The following is a 25,448-nucleotide window of genomic DNA, read 5'->3' as shown; positions in this document are numbered from 1 at the left end:
ATGACAAGTAAATAACCCACTAATCCACTACTTCACTTCATAAGAGAAACAGTAACACATTACGTGGTTTTACAACACTTGAGGAATAATTAAACTTATATAAGTTAATTAAATACTTGAAGAATAATTAACTAAGCCACTAAATCCACTAACTACAAAAACGTGTAGCAGTATTTTTTAGGCGTGTAGTCCAGTTTTTAGGAAATAAAATAAATTATTTACTTTAGCTAGTTTTTTGGAAAATATCTTTTAAGAATAACTTTTAATGAAATCGAAAAACCGTTTTAAATTTTAAAACCAAAATCTTTTAAAACCGGAAAGATATTATATTTTGAAAACAAAATCTTTTAAATAAAATATAAAAGATAAAAGATAAGATTTGAAAATTGGTTAGATTAAAATCAGATAATCTTTTTAAAATCTTTTCCTAACAAACTAAAACTAAATTCCTAAAATAGTGGATCTTAGTTAAAACAACCCTAAAAACTCTAACAAATATATTGGGCACATATTTGAGTTAGGCGCACAACTTTAGAGACTCTTAGGTGTTCCTAAATCAGTTTTAAGTCTTGTTCCCTAACCTTGTTCCTATAGTGCCAGGTCTGTTCCTATCATGGGAACAGAACCAAGTTCCTTTGATAATTCACCACGAACTTAATTAAGCTTTTACTCAACCTTAACATGAATATAATAAATACACCCTAATGTATTATAATCTTCATTCCATGCTTCATTCTTCATCACTCAAACATCTTTACTTCAATCTTGATTAATTCTCCATTTTAATCTTCAACAAAGTATTCTCTTAGCTCGAGAATGAATTACTTTGCAACAACATAAATAAAATGTACTATGTCTTTTGTGGTTAGGTTATCTTCAAAACTCAAGGGTCAGCATTTAGGAAACGGAGGGAGTATATAAACTAGGCATATATGCACGCGATGCGTGCATCGACAATTTTATGTACGAATAGGCATATATTTTTATTAATGTAAAATTATTTTGGTAGTGATTTAAATTATTGAGGTTATTTTTGTAGATGTTATTATTTTTTGAACTAAAGGTGACCGATTTTTAATTGTTAGAAAATTTTGGTTGAGATTTAATAATTCTTTGTCAGCGGCTTTAGTATAGTTCTTTAACGATTGTAAATGTTAATAAACCATGTGGTTTGAACTTTGTATATATGAAGTATTATGTTGTCAGGATATATCACAAACTTTTTTAAAATTAAAGATTCTAAAATTAATTTCGTGAATTGATTTTGTCACTCTAGTCAAGTTATTAATGGTGATTGCATATTCTGTTTTTGACTTATTTCATATAGCAAGTTGCATTGATTCTCATTTTTTTATTTATCATAAAAAAATTATTATTTTAATTTATTAGAGGGTATTCTAGTCATTTCAAATTGGGATACCACACCTCATCCCTTGGCTTATGTAATAGAGATATATAGAGGTAGGATCCACTGAAAACTAACTTTAAGCTGAAATCTGAAAATCAACCTTTTTGCTCATTTTGGAGTTTTTTGCTCATTTTATGTTTTTGCTCATTTTAAGAAACTTTTGCTGATTTTAGCAAACTTTCGCTCATTTAACGAAATTTTCTCTAATTTTATAAACTTTCGTTCATTTTATGTTTTTTTGCTTATTTTATGTTTTCGCTCATTTTATGTTTTTTTGCTCATTTTATGTTGCAGTTTTCAGTTTTCAGCATAATGAGGGGTTTTCACGTGATCCTATATATATATATATATATATATATATATATATATATAGTTGATGTTAAAAAAAATTTACACAAGGGCTACAGTTAAGGGGGAAAATTGCAACCCTTATTTCACTAAGGGATGTGGTTAAGAACTATAGCCCTTGAGTAAATGTCAAGGACTGCTACTCTAAGGGTTACGTTAAAAGAACGCAATCCTTGGGCCACTTTTGATTGAAGCGCTTGGGCGTTTTTCTTCTAATGAATGGACTACAAATAAACTTAGATCGTAATGGGTTGATATGATACTTAAATTAGATTGAATATGGATTATAGTGCGAGTGGACCTAATATGAATGCATGGACTCAAATGGGCCTAATGTGATGTGTGGAGTAAACCGTAGATGGGTCTAGGATGAATGCAAATGGACTCTAATGTACACAACCCGCAATTAATGCAAATGGATTGGAATTGGTTGATTGGATTGGGTTGGATGAAGGTGCTTGAACTAGGATTTGAATTTTCGATTTTTTTTAAAAGAGACCAAATGTTTTTTATCTTTTATTGGAAAAAGCAATGGACTAATTTTTTTTTTTTTAAAAATTATCGTATGGTATGACGATGATAAGTAAATGTTTTCGAAAAAGATAGAATAAACTAGGGTGTAGGACTGATTTTGAAAATTTGGGTTATGATTGATAGGGGAGATTTGCTAAAGATAGTATGAGATGGAACGAGATAGACATGCATGATGACTCTAACTCTACCATGATCACTTTTCTAAATGATTTTTAGAATAGACTCCCCAGATCATATGTATGAAAAAACATAAATTTTTGTTTGAATTAGATGACTTTCATTTTCGGACAAAGAGGACTTCTAGGAGGATCTTGATTCTATACGAATGCAATCGGGAAAGAACACATAATCGACCACTACAACAACTAAATCGATAAAAACATAAGACGTGTAGGTTGCTCTCCACGCAACAACATTACTGGCATGTAGCCTGCGCGAGAGCGGTATGCCTGGCGCAACTCAATACGTTTGGCGCACTACTCCCCCTCATGCTTTTTGGCGATTTAGGCAGGATTTGACTAATACCATATAGTTTCGGGACACGACGATAAATATGGCATGATGACAGATTTATTGACAAGTTTTTGGACTTGAAAGATAATCGAATTGGCAATAGCAGGAGACGTAAAAGCTGGGCACTACATAACATCATGCACTCAGCGCGAAGCCTTTGTGTTCTGTGTAGGAGTTGTGCATCAGGCGCACACCCCCAGCACACAGTTTTGACAATTCGATGAAGGTTCAGACTATTTTGAATATCTTTTTAGATGTAATTTTAGCTGCACTACACATCAAGGTTTTGACAAGCTAATAACAAGAAAAATTGCAATCACAAGCAAATGTCATATAACATAAATGCAAAATTTCTCACTAAAGTCCTGTTCTACGTTCCAACTATGGTCATGTATAGGTTAAGGCTGCAAAGGGTCTGTGACTAAGAGATTAATCTCACGCTTCGTGCCTTTGCTTAAAAAGCTAGCCACGTGTAAAACGCACTCCAGTTCTCAAGCAAGGAATAAGAGAACAATGCCCTGGTTGTGTAGGTTTGTTTATGATTAAGATTCAAGACTATCGCTCATGAAGCTTTCGGAAGGATAAAGCGCAAACCCCCCAGGGGTGGCCCTCACGCATTGAAAATGCGCAAATGAGGCAAGGAAGTCTGTCCTTGTGTTGGCTTAAAATATACCCATGCATATGCAAAACAGAATGTTATTCTAAGTCATAAAAAGGGAATGAATCGTATTTTTGAAGTTTCACCCACTCATTTAATTTTTTTAAATCATTCCCAATGAAGTTGCCAAATTGTAGCAGTGTGAGAGCAAATTTGACTACCTTTCTGTAAAGGTTATATGGAAAATATTTTGAAGTCACCAACAAGTCTTTAAAGGAAGAATCATAAACTTAATTGGATATTGGGAAATCGTAGAGACCACTTAGAGACTTATCCAATGTATATTTACCCGTCATGACTCCATTAATGGTTAATGAACTATATATTGAGTTAGGGGGTTAGGGTACGAACACAGTCATGAACCATGTTCGCCCATTATTCGCCTCTACTAAATATCGATTCATATCAATTAAGATATTATTCTAAGTTAGTTGATCAAACACGTCAAAAATACTATGTTTTTGGTGATATCTTAATTAACAATCAAGATTATTAGCTTCCTAACAGGTTATCCAAAATTCCAGATTAAAACAAAACAATTTTATAGGTCTTAGTTAGGAATAATAACACGTTGTGATGAAAACCCGAGCAAAACAATCATGGAAATATATAAGAAACTAAGAAAGAAAGAACAAAGGTTAGAATATACAAAACAATGGATTTCTACTAAAAATCTACATCATGAAAGAAATCATTAGTAACTTCAATATGATAAATAAGAAAGATTTAAGGACACTGAGGAATTTATCAGTGTGGCTTGGGTCTGAGGAAATAACAACCTTCAGAAAGAGGAATCATGAAGCTTTTCGGCGAAAACTTGTGAAGATCAAAGTGTGTGTTTATATGTTTGTAAATATGTATTTGTGTGTTTGTAAATATGAAAGTGTGAGGGTTTTGAGAGAATTCACACGTATTCGAGTGTATAGAGCATAAATAAAAAATGCTTTTTTATTTTTATATCCAAAGATCACGGCTTACTTATAGCAAAAATATTTAAAAAAAAAATAAGAAAAGTCAATTTTGCATCGCGCAAAGAGTGTACCTGGTCCATGTCTCTGCGTGATGCACATAGCCATATGTCAGGCGTAAATTGGTGCGGTTGACACGACAAAACCAATGTGTTGTGCACACGTGGCGTGCCAGACATGCTTACAACCTTTTTCTTCCATGCGTTCTTGTACGATTTTCTTTTATCCTTTTAAATTTGGAAAACAATATTTACGAGATAAAACCCGATTTCAATTTTACAATATCTTTGAAAATATTTATTTATTTCTAGAAATATTTATTAAAAAAATAAATAAAAATAATCAATTATCATGAATAAATAATTGGGCTTTTTAAAAGGATTAAGGTTAATTTTTTTAAAATTTATGGGCTTAAAATGTAATTAATTATCAAAAATAATTGATTGGTCTTTATAATAGGATCATGGAACATTATTTCAAATAAATAAGCTTTACACTTTAACACTATTTTGGGCCTAGCTATTCGGACTGTTCTCCCCTTGGGTCGGACGAATTAAGATCGTAGTATGTTTTATCATTGAGTCCATAAATGTGGAGACTCAATTATGTGTCTACACTTTCTTTGCTTCATCCTCAATGGAATTAACCATTTAGGATAATTCATGAATGAATTCCAATGTTCCAATGATTAATATGTAGTGCAACTCCAATGCTCAAATCAATCACATATAAATATTATATTAGTCCTCTGAAATAAAATAAAAAATTGATTGAAAGTATATATATATGTGCAGATTCTTCCTTATGAATATGATTACTTTAAATGGAAAATGATGCGTTTAATAGCAAGACTCCATTTTGTAGAACAGAAGAGGAGACGAGTTCCAGATGTTTGCACCACATAACAGACCTCGCACACTATCTTATGTTAAGAAAGACAAATTTCTACACAAAAGCCTTACATATATGAAGTAATTATATTTTTAAATGATATGTCTTTAAATTAATTTTAAAACGATTTATCAAATAAAAATGTCTGTATTAATATATGAATAGGGTGACGACTTCGAATTTTCTATAATAGTCATAGTGTAATAAAAGAATTATGTGACATTTAGACTGTTAATAAAGACAATAAAATATCGGGTACCATAATTTTATTTTTTATGCTCATTATTTTTTTTTACTTTAGTACGTATGTAATACAATTGTATGATTGATGAAGGGAAAAATAAGTGTATAGTGAATGAGTTATCTTATGATAGACAATCCCTAAAACAAGAGTATGACAAACATTTCTCGTGCTTGACCGGTGAGCAAGGGTAATTAATCATCCTGCTTTGGACGTTGTTCACAAGTAGATGGTGGCTTGATCTATGGAGAAACATGTTATATAAGACATGTTTGGACAACATATTGTGTTATAATGAGGATTAAGGGACAAAATTTTGTTACTCGTTACTTTGAGTGGAATTTCTTATCTACTCTTTCATGGGTTAGAACCACTCACTGATGATTTGGGTGTATAATATAGATAAAAATACATTGTCTAATTAATTAGATGAGTCAAACTTTTATCTATTTTACCCAAATAGATAATATATTCCATCTTCCATATTTTTTTTGATTACATTACTTTGTAAATACTAACCATAAATTATATTGATTGTTTTCCACCATATTCTTGGGAAAATATCATAAAATCATAATATATTATCTTATGATCTATTAAGTACTTTTCATATTGATAACAACTAATATTGACACATTCAATAAAATCGGAATATAATTATATTGATTAAACTAAAAGAAAACCATCACATGTATTTTGCAGGTGTCTAAAGCTAGTTACAATAATTATTCAGATCCCTCTTTGGATATTATTGAAAAGCCAAAAAACTATATAAGGAAACAAAAATTTCTTCAAGCAATTTACTATCTAATAAGCTGATCTGTATCAAACTTATTACCTATTTCGTAGAGACTATAATTGGATACTTAATAAGCTATATTGATTTCTTAAGAATCATCTGTAAACCTCTTTCCTTTGTTGTCTCAAGCATAACATATTTTACACTTTTGGAGGTGGAAGTAGCCATTTGGCTGCATCAATGTATTCCATACTAATAAATAATTTAGCCTCAATGTCTGTCAAATTCTTGAAATATGGCACCCTTTTCTTTATGTCTGCACCTGTACCTTTGTTTTTGTACTCTCCAAAGTATACCGTCCTACATAAAGTCAATCGAGATGATTTAAATATCTTAATAGTGACAAAATTGGTCATCTTAAACATCATGGTCATAGAATTGTTATTAAACACTAATTTCACCAATACTTATATTGTACCGATTAATTTTGAAAGTCAAACTATGTCATTTCCAAATTATAAATACATGATATTCACGAATAATGTTTAAATGCTTGTATATTTTGTTCTCTTTTATCAATATCTATCATATTTTAAAATGATGTCTTTAATTATTTTATTTTTAGAAATTATAAGTAAAACAATTTAGCTTGATTCTCTTAGGACCAAACAAATTTTCTTTGATATTCATAGTCCTATTATCCCATTATATTATTCCAAACCAATGCCTAAAAGTGTGTAGCTTGAATTATTTAGTGTATTTTTGCATTCATTATAAATTCCAATTAATGGATTTATAGTATCACATATAACCATATCATAATCAATTGTGGTTTTTATTAATGCAAAATATATATGCAGTCTTGTTGGATTTTTCAAGATATATACTTTCAATGTATAAACGTTTCATAATTTTTTGTAAAAGGTAATTGAAGATAATAATTATTAAAGTTGTGCATCGACAAGCCTAAAAACTCAACTATTAAAATTGTAAAAGTACGGGGGAATTACATATATGTTATTAATTTCTGTAAGAAAATTTATACTATAAGGATATTATGTATTATGTTAAGATTTTAGTTTCCACCTATCTATCTTTTAAAATTGTGAAACAAATTATTGGTACTCAAATATGGTCTTCACAAGTTTATTTCACATAATCATTAAACCAAGCATAATAAAATTATTAATAAGAAAAAAAAAGTTTCAATATATATATGAATCAAGAGAATGAGAGTTTATACGTTTGGTATGCTGCTTTTTTGTTGTCAGACCAACCCTCTGGTCTGATGACGTTACTGATGTCACAAAATGAGTACACAACTCGAGCTGCTGGAAACCATGCTCTTCCTAAAACTGCAATACCACCTGTCCCTGTCACCTTACAATGGACAAACGAGTATCCACCTACTCCATCTTGATTTCCCCTTGCATGGGCAGTGATCATAGCCTCCAGATCACCCGGTATAACATGGAGTTCAGTATTCTGTGCATGTAACATAATTATAGTAAGATGAATGTCCCTCAACTAGACTAAATTTTCTATCAACGATTTAATATGTTTTTTTGTTGTTGTGTGGGTCAATGAGATTCTAAGCCTTGTGATGTAGATGAAATTAAATAACTTTATGATCATAAGGTTATTTATGTAGCAAAAAGAAACGTTGAATATTACCAAATATATAGATCTAGCTTCACCAAATATAAAATCAACTGTTCCTTCAATGTAACAATCTTTGAAGAAATGGTTTCCCTTATCGTCACAAACAGTGTCTTGAAATCCTGTAAATTTGCAATTATAAAATGCAGATCTATCACCAGATATTCTTATTGCAGCAGCTTGTCCGCCTTTTGTTTTACCATTGGGCCTTGGAGCAGAATTCTACATAAATAAAAGATAAATTATGAATAGAACCCAAAAATAAGAAAAATAATTAAATTCGGTTATGAAACATGGTATTTTTAGAAATTATTGTCATGACAATTATATACTTCAACATTTTATTCCTCACTTATCAACCTACAATTGAATGATTACATTATGAATTTAAATCATTAACCAATTATAGATAGACTTCCATCTCTTATTGAAATTTGAATATGTAATATACTTTTATCATTATGATGAAATACATTTTCTACTAGATAGAAATCTATTGTTTGTATTTTTATGATAGTTAGAAGTCAACATTTATTGAAAGTCGCGAATGCTAATTTCATCGTTCACAAAGAAAACATCCATGTTTAACTATATCTTTAGAACTGTTCTATACAACTATTGAAAATCGATTAAATTAATCACGATTTTCCGACTATAATTATTTACCTTTTACTTTTTGATTACTTGTCAATATCACTTCTTAAGTTCTTATTCGAATTTTATTAAAAATTGAAAGTTGAGAACGTTTATCATGTACCATCGAAAATTTGTAGTAGTTAGTAAAGAGAAAGAAGTATTACATACCGAGATTATTAAATTTGCAGCAACAAAGTAATCAGACTCCACAATCAATGTTGCACTATCAACAGTACCATATTGAGCAGCCGTACCACCAAATGTTATAGTGGGACGATTTTTAGGATCCGTACCATAGAAAGTGATATATGATTGAAGTCTTTCAATTTTAACCTTTTCCCTGTATTCTCCTGGACCGATCGTAATAATAACACGTTTCTTGTTTCCTACTTTAACATGTTTCACGGCATCAGATATTGTTTTAAATTTTCCGCTACCATCTTGTCTTACATCGATGGTTTCTACCCCACCGTTTTCGGCATCTATTACACTGGGTTCTAATGCTCCTTTTGCTTGGCTGCATAAGGCCCAAAATAGAATAGTGTGACAATTTGATTGATCATGGTTAATACCGTATCATCATTAGGCAAAAATAGATATGAAATATATTACTACTAAATTAATGACCACATAAATTTAAAATTTCTGGAAAGGCTAGCAAAAAAATTGAAAAATTACTCATCTTTCAGAAGCTTTTGTTAAAAAAATTCTTTCACATTAACCAAAGATTGATAAGCATATATCTATAATCGAATCATTCTTTAACCAATTCAATATTTTATTGTCTTGGACTTTCATAATAGTAGAGTAAATGATTTCGATAAATAGTAAAAATAATTTCTATCATTTATAGTGTCTTGGGATAAAATTTTAAATACATAGATAATGTAGTACAATTGTCATAAAAGATATGGATGATAACGTACAAAGCTTATTATATTTTATAAATTGAATAACCTATAACGAGCTTAGTGTAGCAAGAAAGACAAAAAAAACCACACATCCTTTAGGAATAATGTATCATACCTGATTGGTTTGACAACATTACTAAACCAAGTCTCAACTTCGGCTGCATTTTCTGGAATTAGTGTTTGTGCGTCAATTGTAAAAATGACAAGAAACAAACTTGCCAAAATAATATTGAACTTTCTTGCCATTTTTATCTTTTTCTTTTTCTCAAACTTTGTTGTTATGCTCACTATGAAAATTGAAAAACATGTGTTTCATTTATAGGGTGAAGAAAAAGAAATAATCTTAATAACTTGAGGGGAAAAAAGGCTTTTCTAAAATAATAATGGTTTATAATGAATGATGAAATTAGGCTAATTAGTACTAAAAATAATCATTGACACATCTGATATGTAGGCCATTTTTGAGATTCAATTTCAGATTGTGAAATGTATTGGAGAAACACTATTTAAAATAACCTCCACACTTAAGAAATTTTCCGTTAAATAGGTTAAAACTAGGTCGACCCTTGGACAATTTATACTAAACAAATTAGTGCAAACTACATTATATGATGATCATGTAAATGTCATTAATAAGCTTAGAATATCTGAAATATTGTACGAAACATGTGGGAAAATATAGGTACATATGAGACATTTCCTGAATCCATATTGATATAAAAAATATTAATTAACATGTGAACAATTATAATAATTCTTATCAAGAGGGCATAGCCTTGCAACTGTCTCCACAAGTCAGCAGCTTGGAAATCACAAATAATACACAGCGGTTAGTAGCTGAGAACTTAGAGAATTGCTAGTCTGCTACTAGACCGAATTCTCCATATTTGTGTCTTATTAAGGCAGGGTAAACGGCCAGACATGCAAGTATTTACATAGGTTATTATAGTTAGTCCATAGTTTTTGCAAAATACATCTTATAAGTAGCTACAAAATACGTCTTTCTTGCAAAAACTTTATGATTCACTGCCCCGTTGTAGCTGCCCTACCTTAGTCCTGCAATTACTGAGGCCGGCCTCGTCGGAATTTAAGCATTAATTTAGTATTATGTTCAAGCTCTATTGTGTAAATGAAAGTGGTGAAAACTAAGTTTTCTGTTTGTAATATTATATGGCTGCTAATTGTAGTTATGCATCAATCTTTTCCTATGGGAGGTCGTTGCCGATCTTCTCAGTTATCCTTGCACCTCTTTCAGGACATATCCCACTTAACTCTATAGTTAACTCATAATATTAACATGGATCTCTCAAGTTAACAATCCCGGCCTACTTAACTTTATATTGGCTCTCATCCAGTGATGGATCTTGACCAACAGTTTTACAGGGGCCGAGTAGGCAAATTAAAAGCTTAATTGTAAAATTTAAATGATGAATAAAAACACTAACAAAAGCACATCATCAAAGTTTAAATATGTTATTACCATCGGTTACAAAAAAAAACTTGTAGCTAATGTAATTGTTCTAAATCCTTACCCTTTCATTTTTAAGTAGCTTTATCCATTTATTTATTTGACCGATACCAAATTTTCAAGGTATTGAAAGAGTAGTTTACAATTAAGTGGGTAGATTTCTTAGAAATTGAAGGAATAGTTCTTTTGTATTATTAGTAACTAAATCGATTATCAAATTATTTTATTAAGGCACAACAAAAAGAAAAGGTACATCTATAGTTTATGATTATTAGGAATAATTTGAAAAAAAAGTTCTGATTACTTTAGCAACTTAAAAAAAACAAGAAGATACTAACAATGAATAAAAGATTTTGCAAAATTAGGAAAATTATAAGCCAAAGATATAGGAAAAAAAAAAAAAAGAAATACTTACAACAAATAGAAAAGATTTCTCAAAAATTAGAAAAATAATAAGCCGAAGATAAAGGAGAAAAGAAAAAGAAATATAAAAAGAGAAAGAAAAAGGGAAAAAAATTAAAGGCATAAAGCATGCATGGGGAAGCATCGAACATGAAAACACCTACTACAAGTAATACTCCTATTCTCACTTCGCGCGCCACTGTGCCAAACCAAACTCTTATGTATTGTTCTGCAGTTTAACTATTTTTATTTTATCAAACTAAGAGGGGCCAGGCCCCTGCCCGCCCCTCTTATACTCCGCCTCTGCTCTCATCTGAGCCCATACTTGACACAATACTTACCCATATTTAACCATCGTTAACTTGTACTTAACTGATATCTGGTTCGTTCCTCTTTCTGAACAAAACTGGTTTACAAATTGACATAGCATAATTTTTTTACATTCTTTAATATAATTACTAATTATCAGGTTTATTCTCAATATATTGACCCTACATCTTATGATACTACTTATTTCATGATACTAACTTCTTATGGCTGAACTTTGAGGTTGTCATTGACGTTGCAAATAAGTAACGTTGACACACCGGGCATGGAAGTGACGCTAAGATTGAGTCAGGGATCCAACGACCTTCCGATAATCATGGGAGCGTGGTTTCTATCTTATGGTTAAGTTACCGATCTGACTAATATCTGAGTGGCATTCAAATATACTAGTGTTTAATCAGGAAGATCAGTAGAGATTATGCGGAGCTACTTTCGAGATTCTTGGGTGCACGTTGGAGCCAGAGAACGCTATATAAAGGTTTCAAAGCTAAAGGAGATAGGGTTAGAAGCATGCATATCACTCGTACAAGCAGGAGCAATCATAGTTCTACAAACATTCACAAACACATTACATTTTAAGCTATTCTCTACATTCCATTGTTTTATCAAATTATTATACTTAGCATAATCATCCTAGGGTGTATTGACGGTCGTTCACCCTGAATGTCAGTTGCATATAGTGGATTGGTGAAATCATATCCACCCGCGATTTTTTAACCCATCTTCATTGGAGTTTTTCTACGTCAACATTTCCTTGTGTCATCTCCGTTTGACGCCCCTTTGAATTTGCGTCCAATTTATCGCTCTGATCTGGTTGTTGTCGTCCCAGCATTGATATGTGTCGCTTAGGAAATAATCTGCATAAACAATTTAGCGCCCACCGTAGGGCCCTCAGCCAGATGTCTCATTAACTCTCGCTAACGACCGAATCTCACCATCATTCATCCCAATGGATCCCTCTAAGATGTAAGCTGCCTAAGTTGAAATGGAGTAGATAAAGAAGGATAACGACTATCTTTCCACTGAATTCACTTCGTCAAAAGAACATGTTCAAAAGCTACAAGAAGAATTGGCCTCGACCAAGGCGTCCAAGCATCACAATCCCAAGAACATTGGAGAAGTTTCAATAATGCATCGTTTCAGCGATGAAGAGGAATGTTCTGAAACCGAAGATCGGTTCGAGGATGATGGAGAAATGAAAAACGATGAATCCCTTGATGGTGATCTATCCAAAGAAATCAATGTCATGGCTAAAATAATGGCTATGATCGAGAAGCAGAACCGCAAGATAATGTGGCTTCTCTCTCAACTTCTTGGAACTTTAACTCATAGCAACATCGAGCATCGCGATGGCTATACAGCGTCCCCATTGTGGAAGAGATCGCTAAGGCGACACTGCCAAATAAGCTCAACCATCCCATCCTGACCGCGACTTATGCCAAATCTACCGACCCAACGGCGCATGTCGTCCAATACAAGCAGTGGATGTGGCAATCGTACATTCCATGGAACCTGGTCGAAGCATGCATGTGCATGTCGTTTAAAGCGATGTTGATTGGGCTTTCCCTCAAATGGCTCGGGTATCTCAAACCAAGAAACATTGGCAACTTTTCAACGTTGGTGAACAAGTTGTATAGAAAATTTGATGGCAGTCGTAGGATCGAGAAGCAGACTAGGGACCTTTATAGCATTGTTCAGAAGCCATGAGAACTAATTCGTGATTATTATAATCGTTTTAGTAAAAAGATGATTGGAATTAAAGATCTATATACTAAAACTTCTATTGAGTGTTGCAGCAACAGACTCATCCTCAAATCTAAGTTGTATAATCGTCTCACCAAGTGCACTTGTGCGACATTCAAAGAAGTCAAGTTATGAGCTTTGGCACAAATGCGATTGGAGGAAGATGATGCGATCCTCAACACAATATCGACGCGTCCCATATCATAATTGGAGGCGTCATCCATATAGCAGGCCTAATCAGGTACATAAAGTTAATGACGTGTCAGAATATGTAGGTAACGAAGTTGAAGTCTATCCACGCACTTACCCCGACATTGAGTCGTACGGTTCCTCCGTCGACGTTAGAGATGTTGTCAATGCTATAACCAAGATAGGTGTGTCCTTCCATTACCGAGGAACAGTGACCATGCAGACACTCAAATAGTGTTAATTCCATCATGATCATGGCCATAAAATCGAAGATTGTATCACACTCAGGACATAAGTCGCGTTCATGTTGAACAAGGGGCATCTGCAGGATTTTCTCAGTGACAAAGGGAAAGTGTCTTTCTATAAGAATCCTCCCAAGCCAAATCCACCCGCGTCCCCTGCTCATGTCAAGGTAATTAATGTTTTTTTTGGATCTTACGTTTGCAAACTGACATAATCAACAGCCAAGCGGCTAGCTAGAGAAGGATCCCCCTCTTCCAAAGTTCCTAAGTCTTGCAGGTCAAAAGACGAAATAAAATTCGAGGCGATGTCCATTACCTTTGACGACGATGACATGTGCAACGAGGAGCATCACGATGGCTTGGTCATATATTTGACCGTCAGCAACTGTTTACTGCGACACATGCTGGTTGATGGTGGAAACTCAACCAACATCCTGTTTAAAAACGCTCTAGAAAGGTAGGGGTCTTGATGGCAGGGACATAATAAAGAAATCAACAATCCTAGTCGGCTTCAATGGAGAAGCGAAACAAACCGTCGGAGAGATCACCTTGCGAACCTTCGCCAAAGGTGTCAACTTGTAGAAAATATTCAACGTCATGGATTGTCCATCTGCGTATAACGTCATCCTCGGCACAACATGGATCCATAAGATGAAAGTAGTCCCATTAACGTATCAGCATACGCTCAAATTTCCTACAAAGTGGGGCGTCCAAGAAATCAAAGGCGAGCAAAAGGCAGCTAGAGAATGCTATAATTCGTCGCTGAAGCCTCCCAAGGCGTCAATCTATCAATTAACATGCGGGTTAGCGCCTAACGAGCCCAATGAGCAACAAATAGATGAAGGGGCACCTGATCCAGCTTTTCCTGATCGAGCTGTTCGCATTGGAGCGACCTTGTCGCTTGAACTCCAAAACAAGGTAATTGATTTCTTGAATGCCAATCAGGATTGTTTTGCATGGTCCCATGAGGATATGGCAGGTATAAGTCCAGACGTAATCACCCATAAGTCAAATTTTATTAGGGGCACAAACCAGTCAAGCAGAAGCAACGTAAGTTCGCTCCCGAACGCAGCCAAATCATAAACGAGGAAGTGCGAAAATTGATTGACACAGGTAAGGTACACGAAGTTAAATACCATGACTGGTTAGCTAATGTTGTTTTTGTCATCAAGTAAAATGGCAAGTGGAGAGTCTATATAGACTTTACGGACCTTAACAAAGCATGTCCCAAGGATCCGTTATGGTTGACGCGACGGCAGGTAACGAGTTCTTGACGTTAATGGACGCATATTCCGGCTACAATCAGCTCCTTATGCATATTGATAATCAAGAAAATACAGCGTTCATTACTGAAAAAGGTATTTATTGTTATAAGGTTATGCCCTTTGGATTGAAAAATACAAGTGCAAGATATCAGCGATTAGTCAACCATATGTTCAAAGACCAACTTAGAGATACCATAGAATTATACATTGATGACATGTTGGTGAAATCCAAGAAAACTAACGCCGATGTCCAACATGTCTCCGAACCGTTCCATGTTGTCAGGAATATGGTATGAAACTTAACCCTACTAAGTGTACATTTGGAGTTGCTGCACGTAAATTATTAGGTTATGTCATAACGTAAAGTGGAATTAAGGCAAGTCCCGACCATATCAAGGCGTTGATTAACATCCAATCCCCTAGGAACGTCAAAAAGGTGCAGAAACTAACTGGATGTGTCGCTGCACTTAATCGTTTCATATCTAGATCGTCCGAAAAGTGTCACCTGTTCTATGACGGGATGCGTAAAAACTAACGCTTTGGTTGGTCGCAAGAGCATGAAGGTGCTTTACAAGAGCTCAAGAAATGATTAGGCTATCCACCTCTACTATCCAAACCAAGCGACAGGGAAACACTTCTAGCAGTGGAAAAAAAGGCAACGACATCGGTGCACGGGTTGCATTTTTTGAAAAACACGGCCCTTAATAGTGAAGGGCTGCGGTTGGCCCAAAAACTATAGCCCTTCGTTATATGAAGTGCTGCAGTTTTTGTACTAACCGCAACCCTTTAAGTTAAGGTCTGCGGTTAGCTCAAAAACTGCAGCCCTTTAAGGGAAGAGCTGCGTATAGCCCAAAACCGAAGCCCTTAATAATTAGTGGGTGGGGCTTTTAATTTGAAAGTAGCGCGGAGAGAATGCGGGGGTAGCTTAGAGGGAAATTTGGGTTCCCTTTCCTCTCTCATTCTTTCACTCGTCTGAAATTTCCCCTCTCACTCATCCTATCCTCCCCATCCCTCTCTCTCTCAACGCTGTCGCACAAAAAGGGGAGCACCACAACTTCAAGCATCATGTCACTCATCCTTTCTTTCTCTCTCACTGGTCTGAAATTTCGCACATCATCTTCGACAACAACGAAGATTAGCGACAACTTTTCTCTCTCCTCTGTACTTTCCAACGAACCACAACTTCGACGCCGAAGATCAACGCCGAAGATTCGAACGCGCTATTTTCGCTGCTAAATTTAGAATTTCGATGAAGTTATGACGGATTTCAACTCTAAAAATTCTTAGATATCTTTACTTCAAGATATGCACTTCTATTTCATATTTTTAAATTTTTTTTCATTTAAATTTATTGTTTTTGTAATTAATCTTCATATCTGGGCTTTTTAACTTTTGTTTCATTTCTTTTATTTTTTCATTTTAATTTGTGGAATTAATTTGATGTTGTTTATTCAAAATTTATAATTTCTTTTCTGTGGTATCTTAGTGTACGTTTAGAAATGAATGGAGTAACAGACCTTGAAAATCGCTCAAAAATAGCATGAAGTAAACTTAATTACTGCATGCAATAAACCATAAAAACGTTTGGGAACTGCTACAACCTTTTCATTTTTTTATTTATACTTGTAACTGTTGATGTTGTTTATTTTTAATTTGATGTTGTTTACTTTTTTCTAGAAGATGTGTTGGTGTTGATGCTCAAATAAAACAATATATACTCAGTAACTATTTTTAGATACATTTAGAACTATAAAATGCAAAAACAAAAAAAAAAAAACATTATTATTTTGGATGACAAGGGTTGCGGGGCTTTAGCAAAAAACTGCAACCCTTTGGAAAAAGATCCATTTTCTCTCTATGAGTGTTGAGTGATACCTTAGGTAGTACGCTAGCTATTTCCGGCACTGGGTCGCGAAGAAAATCATCGTCACCACAGCAGAATGAGACTTAAGACAAAGGAGCTAAGGGAGCTTCACATGTAGGCAAATCTTCACAATCCAATGTAACAGTGCCAATGATTTATGAAGGTCATCTCGATACAACTTCGATTGTAGACGCAATGAAGGCTGCTTTTCTAGCCAATCGATTTGAGACGACTCCGGTAGTGAGTGTTAATGAAGCTAAAGAAATTGGTAAGGGTGATTTAGAGAAGAGAGATTCATGGAAGTATATGAAAACAAGGAGAAGTTCGAACACTGCACATGAGCAGAGGGTTGACTCTTCATGTGTGGTTGAGTTAGATCGAAATGGTGATAAGGTGAACTCTCGAGGTCAATCAGGAGCTTCTAGAAGGTTAGAGATGCAACCATCTCACATTCCATGGGCGAAAGTTGCTGCGGATAAACCCCTGACTGCAAAGGAGACTTCCCTGAAATTTGTGGCTCCTACACTGAAAGAAGGTAAGTTGATTGCTAAGCTTGACAGAGATGAAGTAAATCATCTAGTTGAGCTATGGGCTTCTTCCATTATAGTTTGTGTTGTTGGCCATACCCCTTCTATTGGTATAATTATTCGTCATATTGAAAAAGAGTGGAGTAACATTGCAAAACCTCAGGTGTTTCTTCATGAAAATGGGTATTTTATTGTGAAATTTCAAAATGTTGATTGTAGAAATGAGATTTTATATTCTGGCCCCCATATGCTTAATAATATACCAATGATTATTAAAGTGTGGACTCCAGAATTTAATTTCCAAACTAAAATGATAAGGGTTATACCTTTGTGGGTAAGAATGCCTAAATTGTGTGTGAGTTATTGGAGTCACTAGTGGAAAAATAAGGAAGGGCTGCGGTTAAAACAGCCCTAAGGGCTGCATTTTTGGTCAGCAGCCCATTCCATAGCAGCCTTCAATAGAAGGGAAGAGCTGTGGTTTTTAACCGCAACCCTTCAAAACGAAGGGATGCGTATATATTCCTAAATGCAACCCTCCGTAGCTAGAAGCGCTGCGTTTTAGGCTTAAACCGCAACCCTTCTTCAAGTGAAGGGCTGCAGTTTGAAGCCTAAAATGCAGCCCTTTGAGATAAGAAGGGGTGCGTTTTCGGATTAAAATCGCAGCCCTTCGTATTCCTTTTTTTTTAAAAAAATAAATAAATCTACATGCCCCCCACCCTGCACTCCCCCTGCCAACAACCCCCTGCCCACCCCGGCCAGCAGCTCCCTACACAGCCCTGCCACCCCAGCCAGCAGCCCCCCACACAGCCATGCCCACCCCCTGCCCACCCTGCAGCCTGCCCACCCCCCACACCCTGCAGCCCTGCCCACCACCCACAGCCCTACCCAACCCCCACACCCACCCCACCCCTGCCCTGCCCCTAGCCCTGCCCACCTCAGCCAGCATCCCCCACACCCAGGCCCACCCCAGCCCACCACCCACACCTAGCCCTACACTCCCCCTGCCAGCCCTGCCCACACCCAACCCACCCCAGCCAACCCCTGCACTCCCCCCTGCCAGACCTGCCAGCCCAGCGCACCCCCACACCCAGTTCACCCCTACCCTGCCTCCTGCACTCCCCCTAGCCCACTTGCCCTTCACCCCCTGCACTCCCCCCACCCCTGCCCACCCCTGCCCACCCCCTGCCCTGCCTCCCACTCCAGCCCACTCCCTTCACTCCCTTGCACCCCGATCCCAGCCCACCCTCTGCCAGTCCCTCCACTTATTGGTGCCAGCCACTCCAGCACCCAACCAGCCCAGCAGGCCCCCCACCCAAAACCTCCCTTCGACAAAAAAAATTCCGATCAAATTGCAATAATATATGACAAATTTTTGAACGTAATAATTAACTTTAAATATATATTTAATAATGTAAAAAGTGTACATAGAATTGATATAAACTAGTAGATGTAGCTAATTATATCATGATATTCCACCAAAATGTATCATAAGCAATCATCGGTAATGTGAGACGCCAACTTATCCCGAACTTCATGTATTTCTTCTGTGGTGAAGGCCCTCAAACTTGGTGTATTATTCATATAAACCTTGCAAAATAACCAAGGAGTAAACACATAATATAAGAATTCAATCATTTACCGTAGTTAGTAGTTCTAAAAATGACATATACCTTCCCGAAATTCAATCAAAAACAAATGCAAGTCTAAAACTGTACACACTAGTTATATTATATCTCGTATTATCATATTAAAAAAGAAAATGGAGTTAAATTACTCGAGAAATAGGAATTGGACGCGAAAAGGCAAAAATAGGCCTAAAATCACATTTATGTTCCCAATATACAACCAACAACAAATGCAAGCCGAAGAATCTACACAATAGTTACATTATACCTCATATAATAATGTTCAAAATGAAATTGGGGTTAAATGATGCGATAAGTATGATTTGGAAGCGAAAAGGCAAACTAGGCCTAAAATGACCTTTTTGTTCCCAATATTCAACCTACGACAATTGCGAGCCTAAAAATCTACACAATAGTTACATTATGCCTCATATTATCATGTTTTAAAAATGAATTTGGAGTTAAATGAATCGATAAATACGATTTGGAAGCGTAAAAGGCAAAAATAGGCCTAAACTAACATATACTAATAAGTTACATACCTTTTGAAGATCATCGATGTTAGTGCAACGGTTGACGATATCGAGCATGTACCTCAGCACGTAATATCCACATGCAAGTCCATCATCTTGTTGCGGACACTAAATATTCACCAAAGGATGCATCTAATGACATTCATGTTAGATGTGTAGTATGTGGCTAAAAGTGTTTCTATATAAGGACAAATAAATTAGTCATGTTACATCGCCTGATTTCCAAATAGGAGCTTTTGATGCTCGAAGTCCTGTTGCACTAACATGCTTCATCACACTACATAAATATATTATTATAAGATTAGATGTACTAACTATTTATATGTATAAAGATGATGAATAATTTGTAATATTAATAAGTGTGCATATATTGAGTTTCGATTAGCTACCTATTTAACAATGATTTGATTAGTAAGGACCGTGGTGGTTGTCGACGCAAAGAATCAAAGTGGTAGACTTCGTTATGGGACAAACATATCGCAAACAGTGTCCAATGAGCCCTACAACAAGAAAATATAGTTATTATTAATCGTAGAGCAATTAATAGGTCAATTTAATTATCGAATAATAAAAGTAAAGTGAGTTTAACAAGCATACTTTTCACTATAAGGAACAAGAATGATCTTATGATATCTAATACGAGATGATGCTTTGTGGTAGGCGTGTCGCGCACCTATCAAAAGTAATTACCTAACCAACTTCCTAACTATGTAGCAGAGCAAGTCAGGGTCGAATCCACAGGGACAAACGTATCAAACACTAGATATCTTGACTCAATTTAACTAAACGAGTGACAAACAATGATGAAAAGGGTGTTGACTAAGATTAACACTAAACTATGACAATTACTAGAACACACAAGATATAATCAATTAATTAAAACATCTAGAATTAAGCATCACCACTAGCATGACCAATACATGAATAATTTCCATCCCAAATAAACATAATCAACGTTCAAGAGGAGTAATGCACCCTATAACTTACCAAAGATCTCTCCCGGTACCAATGGCTACTCTAAACAAGCAATCAAACCTATTCCCATAGAATCATGCAAGAAAGAGGCATTAAGCATAGCATCACAATTAAATTCCTAGCAATCCCATCTAACTATTCCCATAGAAGATATTCATACCATTGATTGGATCAACAAAACCATCTAGATTCAATTCCCATTGAAAATAAGATATACGGAGTCAAATCAAAATCACCTATCCCTAGTATGATAATGAGCATAAGAACAATCCAATCAAACAAGAACAATTGATCATATAAACTTGGGATTAATGGAAGAATTCATATATTAAATCATTGCTAGGGTTTTACTTAACCCTAGATTAATGGACTACTCACACATAATTGAAATAGCAAAACAAATAATGAACAAATTAAAAGACATATAATAATGAAGGAAAGAAGAGATTAAGAAAACTTAGTCTTTACTTGAAGGAATCAAAGCGTAGTAATCAATGTTCAACAATGGAGTAAACTCAAAAGCTCTCTAAAAAGTTATAAAATGTATTCTCTAGTAAAAAGGCGTAGTTTTTAACTCTAAGAAAATAGTATTTATATGTCTCGCAAATCCGGCGCAACACGCGCTCAAAACAGCCAAAAGATCGTCCCGCCCGACCGGTCGGGCGGATTTCGCCCGGTCGGGCGGTCGTCAGGTCTTGATGCTTCTTCGTCGCGCCTGGCCGGGCGCCTTTCAGCACAATTACTTCGCCTCGCCCGACCGCCCGGGCGGATTTCGCCCGGTGGGCCGCAGATGCAGCTGGCTTGTCCTTAAATTCAAAATATGCTAAGTAAGGTTCGCCCGACCGCCGGGCGGATTTCGCCCGGTCGGGCGCGGGAGCAATTTCTCTTGGAACTTCAGCGTTCGATTTCTGACTAAGTAAGACTCGCCCGACCACCGGGCAGATGTCGCCCGGTCGGGCGGTCATCAGGTTTTTAGCCAAATGTGAGATTTTCGCGCGTCCCGACTTCAGTCTCATGTAGCGATATCAAAGATTAGGAAATGCACCAAAATATGCTTGTTCCTATAATAATCAGTCTGAAAACACAACCACTACAAGACACACATTAGTACAAAAAGGGCTCCGAAGAGCGCAATTAATACCAATAATCCATGGGAAATGGGGGTAAAATTCTATATAAAATAGACATATCAAACTCCCCCAAGCTAGACTTTTGCTTGCCCCTAAGCAAAACCTGTCTGAAAATCAACAGTTCAAAGCATCAATAGTGTTTCACCCCATCATAAAATTCTTGAAATGACAATAGATCGAATCCAAACACACCACAAGTCATAATCGTAAGGTTCGACAAAACAAATACCAATCAGGGATAAGAATCAAGAGAGGCCACTAAATATGCGCTGCAAATCAATGAGAAGGATCTCACAAGGGGACTCACCACTCATTTGTAAAGCACTCTCCAAGCAGTTAAAATGACTGCTTCTTTCCATCCCCAGTACCCGTCCCTACTCTCACACTCGTGTGTTTGAAGGGTGATATATGGCGCTCAATTGCTCCACTTCACCAAGTTAGTCCATAGGCTTGTATCATCTCTCCACATCAGGTAGTTATACATGCAAACAAATCATATGACTCAATTAAGGTTGTAATGGGGCTTAAGGTGGTAGGTGTGGCAAATATTTGGGAATGTGGTGCTTAAGGTAGTGAAGTATTACTACAACTTTTGAACGAAACATCCCACACATCAAATAAATTGCAACACAACTATGACCCATTTTTCTTTCATCTCACCTCCTTTATCTTTTCATATAACCCAAGTAATGACTTCCAATATGACATAATTCAAATGAGATCTCTCTCTTAGAAATTTTTTTTTTTTTTTCAATTTGATTTTCATAATTGCTCTTGGAAATCTTACTTGTCATGTTTTTAGGAGTTCTCTACTTTAGCTACTAGCTAATGAGGATAGAGAAGAATTTCTTTTGCACATGTAATCAATCATATTTGTTCTCTTTCTTGCAATCTTTTCATTCATACCAACAACCAATTTCATAATCCACAAGTTAATCAACCAAAAATTCCTAAATACTTCACTACCAATGGTAAAGAGACGTATTTTTGGAAAAATGAGGAGCTCATAATGTAGTTGTCAAAAGAAACAGGCTCAGCTCAGAGTGGTTAACTAGGGGAAATGAATGCAGGGAAGGTTATTTGGTCTTTTGGTGCAAATTCCTACGTGAGTCATAATCATTTTTGTTTAGACATTGTATAACTAATGCATCAATGGAGAGAAAACACAAGTTCTAGCATCCCTCATGAAGTGGGCATACACACAAGAAAAGCATGACGTTAAGGCACAGAAGCTCACAGTTAAGCCTAAACATGCTTGCAGGACATATAGAGTGCCACAATCTTGATTCTTATCATAGATCTAAGTCAGTATTATGCCATGCCTTGGTGATCAATCATTGTTTCGTGTCCATCAACAATCCAAAGTCAAAACAGCATTATGATAGCATGGGGCACAGGGAAACAACTATTCAACCTTGACTTTGATTTTCTCTTCTTTTTTTTTTTTTTTTTTTTTTTTTTCAGCCGGCTTCACACATCATACATGGTGAAGGCAAAACAAACCAAAAGAAAAAGAAAGAAAGAGAAAGAAAAGAAAAACACACAAAACACACCAAACACACAAAGAAAACTATGCTAAACTGAACTACAAATAGGCGCTACTGGTCCGGTACTCAACTGATCAACTTTAGCTGCCAAAACTTGCACAGTGTTAGTTAAAGTAGCAATAGCATCAACCTCATACTTACCTCCCTTTTTAGGGGCTCCACGAGATATACTCCAGTCATTCAGGTAATTGTTGGCAGCCATATCATCCAACAATGTCTTCGCGGCTTCTGGAGTTTTTGCCATGAAAGTACCGCCAGATGCGGCATCAATAGAACTTCGAACTTCATGCTTCAGACCATTGTAGAATGTCTGAATCAGCAACCACTCAGGAATGCCGTGGTGTGGACACTGCCTTTGCAAAGCCTTGTATCTCTGCCATGCTTCATAGAGAGACTCCAATTCATGTTGTTGAAAGCCAGATATCTCGTTTCTGAATTTGGAAGTTCTCATAGGAGGGAAGAACTTGTAAAGAAAAGCCTTCTTCAGTTCTGGCCATGTGGCAATCTTCCTCACTTCTTCTTCCTTAAACCATTCCTTTGCTTCGTCCCTGAGAGAAAAAGGAAAAGCACAATACCGAATTAAATCGTCAGAAACATTAGTTAATTTCAAAGTATTGCATTTTTCTAAAAAATTAGCCAAATGATTAGTAGGGCTCTCTTTGGGTGTTCCCGCATAGGAATCCTGTGAGATAAAGTGGATGAATTGTGGCTTGAGCTCGAAATGATTGGCAGCAGTTGTCGGTCTGTTTATGGTGGTGGTGGTCTCATCGGGCATAGCATATTCCCGTAGAGACTTTGGTGGTGCTTCGTCTCCCATTGTTGGTTCTTGTTGTTGTTGTCTTCTTCGACCTCCTAATCTCCTTGTTGTAGCTTCGATCTCGCGATCAAGAGTAATCAGATCTTGTGAACCCTTGCTACAAGTACGCATGCAACAAAAAGACTGAAAGAAAAGAGATCAAACAGCAAATAGAGTGACAATGATCGAACAAAGACAGTTTAGCTAAATAAAATCAAAGATAAACTAATCTAATACCGTTAATCCCCGGCAACGGCGCCAAAATTTGGTAGGCGTGTCGCGCACCTATCAAAAGTAATTACCTAACCAACTTCCTAACTATGTAGCAGAGCAAGTCAGGGTCGAATCCACAGGGACAAACGTATCAAACACTAGATATCTTGACTCAATTTGACTAAACGAGTGACAAACAATGATGAAAAGGGTGTTGACTAAGATTAACACTAAACTATGACAATTACTAGGAACACACAAGATATAATCAATTAATTAAAACATCTAGAATTAAGCATCACCACTAACATGACCAATACATGAATAATTTCCATCCCAAATAAACATAATCAACGGTTCAAGAGGAGTAATGCACCCTATAACTACCAAAGATCTCTCCCAAGCACCAATGGCTACTCTAAACAAGCAATCAAACCTATTCCCATAGAATCATGCAAGAAAGAGGCATTAAGCATATCATCACAATTAAATTCCTAGCAATCCCATCTAACTATTCCCATAGAAGATATTCATACCATTGATTGGATCAACAAAACCATCTAGATTCAATTCCCATTGAAAATAAGATATACGGAGTCAAATCAAAATCACCTATCCCTAGTATGATAATGAGCATAAGAACAATCCTATCAAACAAGAACAATTGATCATATAAACTTGGGATTAATGGAAGAATTCATATATTAAATCATTGCTAGGGTTTTACTTAACCCTAGATTAATGGACTACTCACACATAATTGAAATAGCAAAATAAATAATGAACAAATTAAAGACATGATAATAATGAAAGGAAAGAAGAGATTAAGAAAACTTAGTCTTTACTTGAATGAATCAAAGCGTAGTAATCAATCTTCAACAACGGAGTAAACTCAAAAGCTCTCTAAAAAGTTATAAAATGTATTCTCTAGTAAAAAGGCATAGTTTTTAACTCTAAGAAAATAGTATTTATATGTCTCGCAAATCCGGGGCAACACGCGCTCAAAACAGCCAAAAGATCGTCCCGCCCGACCGGTCGGGCGGATTTCGCCCGGTCGGGCGGTCGTCAGGTCTGATGCTTCTTCGTCGCGCCTGGC

General features: G+C 35.8%; 1 protein-coding gene and 1 non-coding gene across 2 annotated transcripts; one reads left to right on the top strand and one right to left on the bottom strand.

Annotated features, from left to right (window-relative positions):
• Positions 1–6,500: 6,500 nt before the first annotated feature.
• On the bottom strand, positions 6,501–9,752 carry LOC104883575 (pectinesterase 1). The gene is made up of 5 exons (XM_010668116.4): positions 9,622–9,752; positions 8,764–9,112; positions 7,975–8,181; positions 7,544–7,785; positions 6,501–6,660 (listed from the first exon to the last, which is right to left on the bottom strand). Exons 1-5 carry the CDS (start codon positions 9,750–9,752, stop codon positions 6,501–6,503), a joined length of 1,089 nt encoding a protein of 362 aa, XP_010666418.3.
• Positions 9,753–23,675: 13,923 nt separating this feature from the next.
• Positions 23,676–23,782, top strand: LOC125495400 (small nucleolar RNA R71). The gene has a single exon (XR_007272037.1). It is a non-coding gene; the product is annotated as a small nucleolar RNA R71 (small nucleolar RNA).
• The last annotated feature ends 1,666 nt before the right edge of the window (positions 23,783–25,448 follow it).

Source organism: Beta vulgaris, chromosome 2, assembly GCF_026745355.1.
Source record: "Beta vulgaris subsp. vulgaris cultivar EL10 chromosome 2, EL10.2, whole genome shotgun sequence".
Classification (NCBI taxonomy): Eukaryota; Viridiplantae; Streptophyta; class Magnoliopsida; order Caryophyllales; family Amaranthaceae; genus Beta; species Beta vulgaris.
Note: the sequence above shows the minus strand (reverse complement) of the source record. Positions and strands in the feature narration are given on the sequence as shown.